The sequence below is a fragment of the Trifolium pratense genome, linkage group LG6, assembly GCF_020283565.1.
Source record: "Trifolium pratense cultivar HEN17-A07 linkage group LG6, ARS_RC_1.1, whole genome shotgun sequence".
NCBI classification, from domain to species: domain Eukaryota; kingdom Viridiplantae; phylum Streptophyta; class Magnoliopsida; order Fabales; family Fabaceae; genus Trifolium; species Trifolium pratense.
In genome coordinates, this window is record NC_060064.1 from 10,518,048 (window position 1) to 10,533,196 (window position 15,149).

The 15,149-nt window shown below is 32.1% G+C and overlaps 2 protein-coding genes across 2 annotated transcripts; both read right to left on the reverse strand.

The window, feature by feature from the left end:
• Positions 1–6,711: 6,711 nt before the first annotated feature.
• Positions 6,712–10,443, reverse strand: LOC123889407 (glyceraldehyde-3-phosphate dehydrogenase A, chloroplastic). Its single transcript, XM_045938732.1, has 5 exons — positions 10,026–10,443; positions 9,773–9,892; positions 8,614–8,927; positions 7,738–7,982; positions 6,712–7,379 (listed from the first exon to the last, which is right to left on the reverse strand). The coding sequence occupies exons 1-5, from the start codon at positions 10,065–10,067 to the stop codon at positions 6,877–6,879; spliced, it is 1,224 nt and encodes a 407-aa protein (XP_045794688.1). The 5' UTR covers positions 10,068–10,443; the 3' UTR covers positions 6,712–6,876.
• Positions 10,444–12,060: 1,617 nt separating this feature from the next.
• Positions 12,061–14,481, reverse strand: LOC123892713 (pentatricopeptide repeat-containing protein At3g26630, chloroplastic-like). Its single transcript, XM_045942569.1, has one exon. It carries the CDS (start codon positions 14,112–14,114, stop codon positions 12,681–12,683), a length of 1,434 nt encoding a protein of 477 aa, XP_045798525.1. The 5' UTR covers positions 14,115–14,481; the 3' UTR covers positions 12,061–12,680.
• Positions 14,482–15,149: the final 668 nt, after the last annotated feature.

The window sequence follows — 15,149 nt, forward strand, 5'->3', positions numbered from 1 at the left end:
AGATTTTAGGAAAAATAGTAGAATAATCAAAGTTGAAATTTTAAAATTAATAGATACATTATTGCTTAAAAAAAATTAATAGATACATGAAGTTTCAAATAAAATTGTATTTGTACATTGACCATTGGCAATCATTACAACCGATTTGCATTCCTCTTAGTAGTACATGTGTAGCCTTCAACATTTAGGGTTGCCTTTCACATATCTTCAAGAGGACATGAATGAAAAAATTCAAACACAATTGATTTCATTTAAAAAACAATTGAACAAATTAGTATGATAATTAAAATACCGTAATACTCCCTCCATGACAATATATAAGCAAAAATTAACTTTTTAGGTTCATTGCATATTTAATGTATTTGTCCTATAATATAGACCAGATACATTCAATATACAATGAACCTAGAAAGGTGATTTTTGCTTATATATTGTCACGGAGGAAGTATATTTGAATTTTCTTTTGCTGCACTCTTGACATATGCTACTCCTACGACGTACTCTAAGAGTTTAGGTGTTCAAAAATACCATAGTATATTTGACACAATTGGACAAAATTAGTGTCCAAATTACGGAGTTTTGGTTCCACCTGTAATCACAAATAGATAAATATGCACAACTAAAATTAATTTTTAAAAAGAGAGTCTTCAAAATGAAAACTTGAAACAATTTAGAAGAATGAAAACCTACAGAAAGAAAGGAAAAGATAAAATGATGATGGTTTTTTATTCTCACACCAAATGTATTGCTATTGGAATGCAGGATCAAAGAAGAAGAAAATGGATATAAAGTAAAAGTAAAATAAAGGAAAAGATTATTTTAACCTTATCATCCATATTGATCATGTAATTAGCCTAATTACCTATTTTTAAACTTGAGAATTACCCAAACAATTCAAATAGAAGATGCCAACATCTTTCCTCCAAAAAATCACAGTTCCGAATAAAGCATCAAGCATATACCACAGGTCATGATATCACCACCATACCAAATGTACAAAAATGCAATATTATGTAATAACACTGATACAAATTAAATGAAGCATCCTAAAGATACACTTTTTTTTTAAGAGATAGAAACGAAAAACTGATAGAATTATAATTGAAAACAAACTCATTAATAAAGAAAGAATATATAGAACCTGAGAAACCACTATACTTTCTTTATTTAAACTAGTGGCCAAACGGGCACGTTCCGTGCCCATTTGTGTGATCCACAGTTTCTATTTTATTAACGTATATAAATTGCAAACAGTGGTTTATTATAAATTTGATTTTTATTTAAATTAATTTGTGTATTTTTAGTTTTCGACAAAATAAAAATTGTAATTTACGTGCATTGGTCCACCATAGGTAAAGAAATACACATAAAATAGAAAAATAAAAAGAATTACACATAAAATAAAAATAAAAAAATAACATCTATGTATGCACATAAAAAATAAAAAAAATTACACATAAAATAGAAAAATAAAAAGAATTACACAAAAAATTTAAAAATAAAAAGAATTACACATAAAATAGAAAAATTGCACCTAAATTTGTAAATAATAATATATATGATTGGAACCATGAGAAAAAAAAAATTAAAAGGACTTTTAATCAAATAACGATCTTTTGAGTAAAATAGAAGGTATGAAGATGATGGGAGTTTATGGACTATGGACACACCTCCTTTATTTTGAAAACCACTCAACTTCCTTTCTTTGTACAAAACATTGCACAAACCTATGGTGGGAACAAAGGCAAATTCATATTTCATTGAGAAATGTTAAAGATGTTGTATGTAACCTTCAAACAAAATTAAGTACATATGCATGATAAGTTGCATGGAAGAAAATGACACCTTTAATGACAAAGTATAAACACCGGCAAATAATTGTAAAATTGTAAACATTCAACTCAAAAAAAATCTCTCAACAATATATACCATTGTAAATTCAGTATATATATAATATTCCCTCAAAGAAACAGAATAATAGAAAAATTTAGATAAGGTCACAAATTCTACTTTCAACTCCAATTTTTCATTACATATCTCATTTTCTTTCTTGTGCAAAACAAAGCACCCATATCTATATGGAACCATGCTTACATCATTCCTAGTCATAGTTATAGTCACGCTACAATGGTAGTCACCATCAACAATAATTATAGTCATAGTTAAATAATTACGAATGAAACTTATTCATAGTCATAGTCATAGTCACGCTACAATGGTAGTCACCATCAACAATGTGTTATGTGCCCTTCACCCTTTCTATGATTACTCCGTGTCATGGAATAAAAAAGGAAGATGATTAAATTAAAAGCAAGAACAATAAAAACCAAAGTGCATGAAAGAATTTACACAAATGAAAAACAAAATGAAACATATGAAGAAACAGTGAAGAAAAATCAAAATGAGAGTGCAAAATGTGCAATATAATTGATTTCCATTTTCACAAACCGTAAGAAAACAAATATTCTATTTCCATTTGCTTTGGTTCAATATTATCATGTATCGCTAGTGCATAATTGATCGATGCATAAATATTCAATTTGGTCCAATCAATCATATACTTAAATAATTGACACTTCTCAAATTTTGTCTCTCTTCCTATATTGTGAGTGCATTGCCGTGGAAATCAACCATTTATCTCATTGTTTTCAACATCAAAGACCAACAATAGAAAATATGTGAAACAAAAATTGTAAGTGGCAGTTGGAAGATAAAAAAGAAACTGAATGGAAGTTATAGATGTTTTTGTCATGACATAAATGTAATTGTTGTGAAGGGTAATTTTGGAAGAAAAATAGGCTATACTAAAAGAAAAGTTTTGCCTTTATTATTGTTATAGATTAATAAAGAAAGTGTTCTATAACATGTTACTAAACTATCAAACCTATAGAGAGATATATAAAAACTAAATTTAAATTGACATTTGTTGAACCAACAATATATCTTCATCGATCTGCACCTATTATTTCATATTTTCTCCTATTGTATCACTTCTTCTTCTTCTTCTTCAATCGATATTGTATCTCTTCTTCTTCTTCTTCTTCTTCTTCTTCTTCTTCTTCTTCTCCTATTGTATCTTCTTTTTCTTCTTCAATCTGTTTTTCTTAGAGACACAACCATTTATTTCTCTCAATGTTTACTCCATTGGGGTATCTATGAATTAAAATCAAGAATAGCAATCAATAATAAAATTGATTAACAAAAAATAATAAAGAATTGACATTATTAATGAAACTATATGACCGTTAAAAAAAAAACTATATGAATTAACATGAGAATCCATCAATGTTCATCAATTATCCTTGCCAATTATCCTTATTAATTAAATCTTTACCCATCACCACATCTCTCTTCGAATTTTAACCCATGCCTTTAACAAAAAAACAGAAACATAAAAAAATTTAAGAATGAATGTGAGAGATGGGTATTAAGAAAGAAAAAACTTGAATCGATGATCATTGAATCATCTTGCATAAACTGTGAAAAGATAAAGAAAACTACAAAAAATTGTTAAGTGACGGTTGGAAGATAAAAAAATAAATTGAAGGGAAGTTATAATTATTTTTGTCATGGCATAGATGTAATTGTTGTGAAGGTTATTTTTGGAAGAAAAATAGTCTACACCAAATTTGAAGTTTTCCCTTTATTATTGTCATAAATTATAGATATAGATATATGATTGATTCATATTATTTTTTTGACTTTCAATTGTTTATCAACCAAAAAAAAATTCAATTGCTTCATTGGTTTTTTTAAGGAATTATTCATTTTCATTGATTATTGATTGATTCATTATTTCTATTTAAAGAAATTTATATCGAATTTATTGAGTCATTAAAGTACTTTGAAATCTCAAAAGTCTGTGTTACAAATCTCACAAATTCTTGTGTTAAGAATCTTGATTGTAAAAAGTCTTTTAAAATCTCACAAAATAAATACAATCTCACAAATTTTTTTAAAATCTTCAAGATTTTTTTTTTTGACAAAATTGTCTTTTGAAATCTCAACTCAATACATCCCCTTAATCTACTAGTAATAAGTTTAAACTTATGGTCAGTTTTGCTCACTTCTTGAGAGTTTTTTTTTTTTTTTTTGACAAACTTCTTGAGAGTTTTTTTTTTTTTGGTAGAACTTCTTGAGAGTTTTATTCCGCCAATAAATGATGAAAGTCGATTGATTACTAGAAATTAGATTTCCCATCACCACCATTCCAAGGCACTTTGCCAACACTTTAGCCACAATTTTATGGACACTTCCAAGAACGGGTATTGGTCGGAACTCTGGAATTGAGTGTGGGTTCATCGCTTTTGGTCTGGAATGAGAGTAATGAAGTAAGAGAAAATTCTTTTAGGCAACTTTCTGTTAGAATATAACTCTTGAAACAAAGCCTTCACATCGCCCTTAACCACCTCCCAACAAATCATAAAGAACTCAAAATTAAAACCGTTCGGTCCGGGGCACTTGTTACCATCCAAAATACACTTTTGAATTAAAAAACTTGAATTTCAAATTGTTAGGTCAAGTTGATGCAGTTTCTTTGGAAATACAGTTCAATGAAGATGAAGTGAAAAACGCAATTTCAAATTTTAATAGCTTTAAGAGTCCGAGCCCTTTTGATTTTCTCAAACAATGAGTTTATGAGACTCATGCATGAACTTTTTTTTTTTTTTTTGGTGATACTCATGCATGAACTTTATTCTAATTTAATATTGGTTAAAGGTATAAATTGTACTTTCATTTTGTTGTTTCAAAAAAGAGATAGTCCTCAAAAGCCTTGTGATTTCAGGCTTATCTCTGAGAATGGATATTCAAGGATTTTTTTTTCGTACAATATCGGATAAACAAAGAAAAAAGAAAACAAAGGAAAGGGAAACTATCTAATGGATATTCAAGGATGTCTACACTATTGGGTACTTTGAATTTTTTAGCCCAAACAAATTAAATGTTCCAATACAACACTATTGAAAATTGCTCTTATGTCATGCTCTGAGGCCTCCGTTCCGATCAAATTACCTCTAAAAGTGTTTTGGATTGTAGGATCAAAATTAACTAATTTTGGAATGTACGTTTCGAAGTGTGACGTTTTTTCTAAACTTTTCTATATTTTGGAAGTTACAATCCGAAATTAACCAATTTTGAATTGTAGGATCCGAAACTAACGCCATTCCAAAATTAGGCATATTTGGAATGTATCTTCCAAACCATCCAAAAGAGGGATATTTTTGGGTTTTTGGGGAGCCTGAAAGCACTAAGAGGGCCTAAAGAGCAATTTTCAACACTATTGAACACTGAAATTTTCAGCCCAAATATATATGATTCCAGTGTCTACACTATTGGGCCCAAACAAATTTTTCACCTCACTTTTAATCAGTAGTAAAATACAAATTAAATAGTTTCAAAAAAAAGAATACAAATTAAATAGTTTCCTTGAGCTTAACTTAGTTGGTAGGGACGTCGCACATATTATGCAGTAGCCGGAGTTTGAATCCCGGACACTCCACTTATTTAATTTGTATTTTTTTGGGTCTAGTAGCCTAGTGGCCAGAAATTCCACCTTAAAAGTGAATAAGTGGAGTGTCCGAAGTTCAAACTCCGACTCTGCATAACATATGCGATAAACTCACGTGAACAACAAAAAAGTAACTTTATTTATTGTGGTGAGTGTTCATTTCATTAGTGTATTTTCTATGTAATGTAGGGACTATTATATCTTTCTCTTCTTTTTTTTTAAGTAGTCTAGTGATTAGACTCTCACACATTTAAATGTGGAGATGTGTGGAATCCGGGATTCGAACCTCGGCCACTTCAATAATGTATCTGGTAGCTACCATTTGAGCTACACTTATGGGAAATGTACTATTATATCTAATAGCAAGTGAAATTATAATCAACAATTATATCAAGTACTAAGATGTAATGTTGTATTTATGTTCAATGATTATTGCCAATTTGCAATCTATTTCCATGTTCAAATTGATGAGTATTTTTTGCACGAATTACTGATTCGTCATCACACACATTGTCATTTAAGTCATCTTTGAGAACATGGCACCATGTTCAGCATGTCATCTATACACATTGCATAGATGTTCCTTTTTTTGCTAATAAATTAAAGACACTCACTTTTTTTGTGTGAAAACATGTTAAAGTGGGTAGGATCTCGATTGACCGCGTTAACTGCTTCACGCGGTTACACGCCGTAAGCAATCTCAGCCCTCCAAAAGCATTCAGACAGTTTTGATTGATTAATGTAGTTTATACACAGGTTTAATCTCAGCCATTTATTGTTGATTGGACGGTCAATAATGACTACTGTGTTAACACAGTTACACCGTGTAATCCTTTTCTGTAGATTATGCTGTGGGTTTACTCCTTTTGCAGATTGTGGCAGCACCCAAGTGTTTGGATTTGGCCTCATTTATCACCCTCATAGCTAGCCACTAGTGATACAAGTTGATGATACAATACCCTATTCATTACATTACAATTCAATACAATTTGGTGATTTCCCAATCACTCTATAATGACATTTTGTTTTGATTCTTGATTCATTCTTTCACTGCATTATTAGCATGTCATTAACATCCTTATGATTCACTTTAATTATTGTCCATAACCTTCAACATAGAGTTACATTCTTTTATGAGTTGATTCAAATGAAAAGATCAATTCATGAAGATAATACATAGATTTGGAGGCCTAGTATCAACATTTAGATTTGAAGGTAAGAATTTTTATTGCACAATGAGGAACAAGAGAAAATTGATAGTTCTATCTCTCAATACAAGTTTAGAAGATTAAAGAAAAAAGAAGTGTACAAAATTACAATGGCACATGATACATACATATATATAATTGAAAAACATTATTTGGCTCTCACTTCCAGTTATTGGCAACAATGTCAGCCAAATCAACAACCCTTTGTGAGTAACCCCACTCATTGTCATACCAAGCAATAACCTTCACCATGTCATCTCCCATGACCATTGTCAATGACGAATCAACGGTTGAGGACACATCAGTGCACCTAAAATCTACAGACACAAGTGGTTCATCACAAACTGAGAGAATACCATTCAATTCCTTAGCTGCACTGTCTCTGAATGCCTCGTTCACTTCTTCAGCAAACGTCTTCTTTGTGACTTGAACGACGAGGTCCACCACCGAAACATTTGGTGTTGGCACACGAAGTGCAATACCGTTGAGTTTGCCTTTGAGTGATGGGAGGACAAGGGCCACTGCCTTTGCTGCTCCGGTTGAAGTTGGGACAATGTTGAGGGCTGCTGCTCTTGCACGCCTTAGATCACGGTGGCTAGCGTCAAGAAGCCTTTGGTCACCGGTGTAGGAATGAGTGGTAGTCATGGTACCCTTGATGATACCTATTGCCCAATACGTCGTAATATGTTAGAAACACACAATTAATTAAATGTTTATTCAAAAATAGTTTATGACATACAAGCTCAAATAAACTATTCCGGATGCACAACCCTAGGATCAGGATTCTCTCCAGTGGAATTTCACTGGAGGTAGTCCAATGTGGATCTAAACCATACAAATCCCTCTCAATTGACTTTGACTATGGGCAGTAATCACGATGAATGACTGAAAACTCACTGTGGAAAAAATGTAACTGCAGAGGATCTGAATCCACGACCCTATGATATACTCCGTCGGATTTTTATTATAAACAAAAAGATACATATATTTGTTAGAAAATGAGGTGACAAGGTACATTACCAAATTTCTGATCAAGGACCTTGACAAAGGGAGCAAGGCAGTTAGTGGTACAAGAAGCATTGCTGATGATGTTATCCTCATGGGTGTACCCATCAGCATTAACACCAACCACATAAGTTGGGATATCTCCTTTTCCAGGGGCAGTGATGAGAACCTTCTTAGCCCCTGCTGTAATATGCCTCCCTGCACCTTCTCTGTCCACAAACACCCCAGTTCCTTCAATCACCAAGTCTATCCCCAATTCCCTGCAATATCAATAGCAATTTCAGCACATAAGAATATGTTTGATTTGAGAAAACAATTTCCTTGTTTTTTAGGTAAACTAAGATACCTTCACACGCAATTGCGGTGTTTAATTTCACGAGATAACTAAAATCTATTTACGAGTTAATATATTCCGACATTTATTTTTCTATATGCAGTGACTACAAATCAAATCTCTAATCACATACTTAGGAACTGTTTGAATTGACTTATTTGAGTTTATCTACTAGCATAAGTACCTTTGATACTGCTTGGAAGAGCTTATGGAAGCAGCTTGGAAGAGATTATGTCCCTAACCCATTTTAAGATTATTTGCATAAAATATTCTAGATAGCTTACGAAAATAATTTGGTGTTACTTTATCTTTTGTTATAGAAATATATTATACATAAACACTTATATGACAAACGCTTAATTAAGTTGTTTATTCAATAGTGTCTTTAAGAGACTCGAATATCTACCACTTATGTCATACATACCATGTTGATAAACATGTTGGTAGTTAGTAACAAAAAGTACACATTATGTGATGTAAAAATAGCTAAAAATGTTTTCTAAAAGTACATAATTTCATTGCAACAAAATGAATTAATGAATGAAAGAAGAACTTACTTCCAAGGAAGGTTAGCAGGGTTACGGTCAGAAACAACTTTGATAACCTTTCCATCAACAGAAATACCATCATTACCAACAGGTTTAACATCAGCATCAAAGATTCCAAGTGTGGAATCATATTTAAGAAGGTGAGAAGCTTGTTTTACACCTCCAGTGTCATTGATGGCAATGACATCAAGAGGTGAATCCTTACGACCATGCCAACATCTCAAGAAGTTTCTTCCGATCCTTCCAAATCCATTTATAGCTACCTTCAGTTGTTTTGCTTCCACTACAAGAGCTTTCTTGTATCCTCCACTACTTCCACCAACCTTCAAATATAAATATATTCATAGATAATAGATCCGAAATTGTAAAACATGTCACTTAAGTTTGTTTTATTTATTAACCCTATGGTTCTTAGGGGAATGAGCCCCTGTAATCCAGAGTTCGGCCACGAGGTAATTAAAGTCTGGCCAAGAATTGTTCCCACCAGGAATCGAATTCGGGTTCTCCCGAACAATTCGTCCTAGGGAGAACTCATTAACCATTTGAGTCCAATGTCTTGGTTAACATGTCACTTAAGTTTGTTACATCAATTCATGGTATCTTTGGTGCAAACACATGGCCTTATATTAATGTGAAATGATTGATAACTTAGATGAATCAAAATATTAATCTAAAGGACTTTAATCTAGCAGTAAAATGGAAAGAATGAAGTTACTGACAATAACTTTTGTCATCCTCATCAATCTGTCAAGAAAATTTTGGTTTTGTTATAGAATTTTAGAGCTATACATTTTTGTCGAGCATAGATTATTCATAGAGACTATTAAGTGATCAAATAAGAGATTAAATGTTATGCAACAATGGCGTAATATGGCGTAATACATGCATTTAATTAAATCACACCAAATAGATATATGTAGAGATATTTTAGATACTAACTTAAAAAAATGACATTTTGGTAATTCGATTAGACACATATGTTATGCTCACAATCAATCGTAATCGTAAATGTATCGTTGAAAAGATTTAACTTTTATCGGTAACATCTTAAGTCATACACATGATTGGTCATTATGTGGTACGGGTAAACATTGTAAAACTTTTTACACTAAAATTGCATAAAAGTTAAACTCAAATAATGAGACACTCATTGAAGATAGAAACTTACTGCATTGGTTTGGAAGGAAACAACAGAATGGAACTCATCTGAAGTTTTGCTAGATAAGTGAAGATATCCTGATGAGTTCCTGTGACCATTGAATTCAGAAGAAAAGCATTTCCCACTTGCCTAAAACAAACCAATGAATTAAAAATAAAAACATTAGTATATGCAATTAGCACTAGCTAGTTAATATCACTATCTAAAAATGTCACAATATTAATGAAACATTAGAAAAAGAATGAGTGATAATATATTGAACCTTAATAGCTGGTTTGGCTACAGAGAAAGTAGCCGAAGCCATGATTGAATCTACAAGGAAGATTGAATTTTTTGAAGCAGAAGAAAGTTGTAGTATAGAGAATTGTTAGTTATACATGTTACTATAAAGTGTTGTAAGCAAAGTAAGATGTGGCAATGTGGTTGTGTGGTTGTGACTCATGAGCCCAACCAAAGTAAGGATTAGATTTTGGATAGCATAAGATTCAATGAATGGCTGTAATTGATGCTTTGTTTTTGTGCTTGTAATAAGTCCAATCATGAATATGATCTCACTCTCACTCACTCATTTTTTTCCTATTGTAAATCATGGTTGGTTGGGCCTTAATCTTCATATCTTATATGGGTTATGCTTTCTAGTTACATCAGTGGACAATAAAATTCTGTCAAAAATTACTATTGTTTTAGATTGGTCTATGAAGCACAAATACGTCATTTAAGGGAGAGTATCAATAGTGAATACGTATCTGGTGCTGGTATTCACACGGTACGTGCCCATATCCTTTTTTTTCATACGCCGGTACACCTATAACACATTTGGGAGAAATTTTACTGAAAAACTATTAAAAGGGAAGAGATAAAAAATATTTAAAAAAATACAAAATGAAAAAATAATATAAAGGATGAATATTGAGGCAGCAATGAGATTGAGAAGCACACAAGAAAAAAGGATTTGACAAATTTAAAATGACTACATTATAAAGTGAAAATTTTAAGTTTTTTTTTAAAAGAAAATCATAATTTATTATAATGTATGTGTAATATTCACATTTAGTTTATTAATAAATAGTTGTTAATACTCATTTTTTATTTCAAGTTAACTTAATTTTAGAAGAAAAAAATATCCAAACTGAGTTGCTCACTTTAGAATATCTGATAAAAAGACATCAAATACAAAGTACTATGCGACAAGGGATACTAGTGGACAAAGAGAAATGTTGTGGCCACTCTTCATATGGGTTCCATGTTGGTTTGAAGTTTGCTCACAAATCACAAACCCAATTTGCAGTTTTTTGTTTCTTCTTAAGGTCATTAATAATCACACACTCCATCACACATGTGTGTGATATAGGTTTGGATATGCATACTCCATAGGAAGTAATCTCAATCTTAGCCCTTCATTATTTATGGAGAATATAAATTCAAGAAATTCAACCAATAAAATAAGTAACTTTAAATTAAGTATTACCGCCGAATATTCGTGGTATCCTAAGTTCAAATTGAAAATTTTTCATTTCTGTGTGAATTTTATGTGATATTTATCATTTGGTCTACAAACAAAAAAATCAATAGACTAGTTAACATTAGTAAAGCATCACAGAAAATAAGCATCAGAACATTAAAACTAGTAAGGCATCAGAACATGGAAACTAGTAAAATCAAAGCACAAAGCATCACAAGAAAACTAGTTCAGTTGCTACCATGATCGTTTGATTCTTTTACACGACACATCATCCTTAGATTTTTTTACACATTCCATTTCTCAATAGAGCTTTTGTTTCACTTATTATGCGAAACAGATATATTGAATATAACCGTTTTCTCAACAATTCGGTGGAGTGAGCTATAAACTAATACTTTCTTATACCGAGAATGACATGATTCAAATGAGGAATGCGGCCAGCACCAGATAGCAGAATCTTCATTGATTCCAAGTGGCACATGTAATTGTTAGTTACATGATTCGAAGCCATGACATTCCTCTTCTGTCTTCTACTGCGACTACTATTGATGTTGCAGAACAAAGAATCATAAGAAGAACAATATGAGTTCTTGTTCTTCTTCACTGAGGCACTCGCACAGAGAATTGGTACCCAATAAATCCATAGTTTATTCACTTTACTTATTGTATCACATCAGCATAAATTGATGGGGTGATCTTGAAGTGCGACTCCCCTAATCACAAGCTATTGAACTTACTTATATGATTATTTCACAAGCAATACGGTTGTGCAGAAGAGTACATAATTCCCACAAAAACCCTTTGAGGGAACTTACACAAATATCAACAAATGTGATAGTAAATTGATATTCATTGCAACATTTTCATAAGGTCTATAAAATCTAGGTGAGAAATGGTGATGTTACAGATAACGGCATCTCCATTTAATCAATTTCAACGGTATAAAGAGGAAAATTTTGAAAATGAATTGCAGCAAACAAAACAAGAATGCTGGCAGACCATTATCCTACAATTCGAACACTTTGATTCCCTCACTGCCTCCATTCTGTCGTCAAAGGAGAAATGGAACTTCTCTGAAGCATTGATCACTGCCTCGGACGATACCTTCACTCGCCAATGGAACACCCGATAAAAAATGTAAAATTTATTATTTTGGTGGACAAATAATAATTCACTACAAAAAGAAATGACTTCAGGATCAACTTGATGTCATTGTATAATTCAAAAATAAATTGGTATCATTCTATAATGCTAAAAATGATTGGAGATGATTACGATTCCAGAAGCATGTTATACACATCTAAGAAGCTATATTCACATAAGCTGCACATGGTGTGATAGAGAACATTAAAACAAGTCACAACTCATGTACTTGTTTCACTGATATTGTAGTAACCTGGATCCCCTGCAGCATTCCGGCCAGTGCAGTCAAATCTCAACAGTTGGATCAAGAATTCAAGATGCAATTTGAATCGAACCGATGAAATTTGGCTGGGTGGGAGTTGCAGAATGATCTAAAACCAAATCTGATAAATCATAATCCCTGCAATGCTTGTGTATGAGTTTCTCCATTTCATCAACACAAGTGAGTTTGCTCTCTTGAAGCAATTCTGCCACATTATGATTTGCTTTAGTTGACGCTGATATTGTGTCCCCAAATGCACAAATCTCATTCAACTCATTAGCACGAGTATAGAGGTCAACCATGCATGTATAGTGTTCCAAGATAGGTGTTATACCGTAATGTTCTGTCATGAGGGTGAAATACTTTTGGCCTTCTTCAAGACTTTTCATTTGAACACAAGCACTCAAAACACCTACAAAAGTAATAACGTCGGGAACTACATTGGCCTTCACCATTTCTTCAAAAACAGCCAGCACTTCATTCCTATATCCGTGCACACCGAAGCTAGTAATCATCGTATTCCAAGTAGCCAAGTTTCTCACTTGCATCAAACCAAACACTTTGACAGCATCATCTAAACTACCACATTTGCTATACATGTCAATAAGAGCAGTACCCAAGAAAGGTCCAAGCTCAAAACCATTCTTTAGAGCAAAATCATGCATCCGTCTTCCCAATTTAAGACTACCCAAATCAGTACAACCTTTGATCAAGCTAACCAAAGTGAACTCATTTGGCCTCACATTATCAACCAGCATCCTTTTAAACAAATCAAAAGCCTTAATCGGTTGATCGCATTTCACATACCCATCAATCATTGCTGACCACGAAACAACGTCTTTAGAAGGCATCTTCTCAAATATTTCCCTGGCAGTATCCAATTTCCCACAAGCAATAAGCCCAGCAATCGCAGTAGTCCAAGAAACCACATTTCTAACACGCATTTTATCAAACACCTTGCACCCATCATTTACATTCTTCCCACACTTGAAATAAAGATTCATCATATTATTCTGCACATAAACATCACTCCAAAATCCCATTTTTATCGAAAGACCATGTGTCACTCTTCCAAAATCAATAAAATCAGAAGCAATACAAGCATTCAGAACAAAAGGGTATGTAAATTTATCAGGTAAAAAGCCATTGCATAACATCTCATTAAACAAAAAAAGAGCTTTTTTCGGTGAACCAGTTGTATTATAAGTTCTAATCATAACATTCCAAGTGAAAGTATCAGGGTCATTGAGTTGATCAAATACCAAAGTAGCATAGTTGATTTTACCATATGAAGAAGAAATTTGACATAATTTTCTGATAAGTAATTGGTCATGTGTGAGACCAAAACGGATAATTCTAGAATGGATTTGTTTGAGTTGGTTGAAACTGTTGCAATTTTGAAGAAACACACGAGCTTCTTCTGAACCAAATCTTGTTTCTTGAAATATGTTAACATGTGGTGTGTAACATGATGATACCTTCATGTTGGAAAATTGTTGATTGTTGTTGTAATGTTTGGATAAGGTGACATTTATTCCAAACCAAGAAAAATCAAAGTGGTGAATGAAACATATTAGAGTTCAACCTTGCTATGTTGAACCTTAAGAGTTGGTTTGGCTACAGAGAAAGTAGCTGAAAACCATGATTCAGTCTACAAGGAAGACTGAATTTTTTGAAGCAGATGTTAATTGTAGTATAGAGAGTCTTTGCAAGGAAGCAAATTCTTGGTTAAACATGTGGCGGTGGTGTTATTGTGTAAAGTAACTCATTTCATTGTTTCACTATCTATATGGCAGTATAATTTTGAAATTTTGACTATTAATCCAGGGGCAAACCACATTTGAGTCCCACAAGTGTAATTGACCGTCATATCAAAACTGCAGGTAAATCACTAACGAAAAATACATTTGAGAATCAAGTTGACTATCTAAAAACATATTTGAGGACCAAAATGACTAATTAAAATGATACTTATGGATCTAATTACAATTATTATACATTCAGAAACGAATGCGATAGCGAGGTACACTTCCATGGACTAAAATTGTGGTTTGCCTTTAATATAGAGATAGCAATGCTACTGTTTTGCTCTAAACTTTTTTTTATGCTAAGTTTTGGTGGAATATCTTTTTAGTTGTAAACAGACTCTCAATTAGTTTTAAGACTTTTAAGAATGGTGGTTTTATTTTTTGGAAGTTAAAGAAACAAATGGTTAAATTGTGTTGAATTAACTAAGAATATGATTCATTATTTTTTATATTTTCAGAAAAGAAAATCGTTCCTGTCAAAAAAAAAAAATCGTTGTGTAGACAAAATTATTTTGCTTGACTTTTTATTTTAATTAAATTAAAAAGGCACAATTGTCTTTTGTCATTAAAAAAATTGACTATTAATATATTTAATTATGGATGGCGTCTTAAACGCCACCATGCATGTATTACTCTTTTTGATCATTTTTATAAAAAATAAATCATTTTTTATTTTCATTGAATAAATGAAATATTTAATTTATAATATAA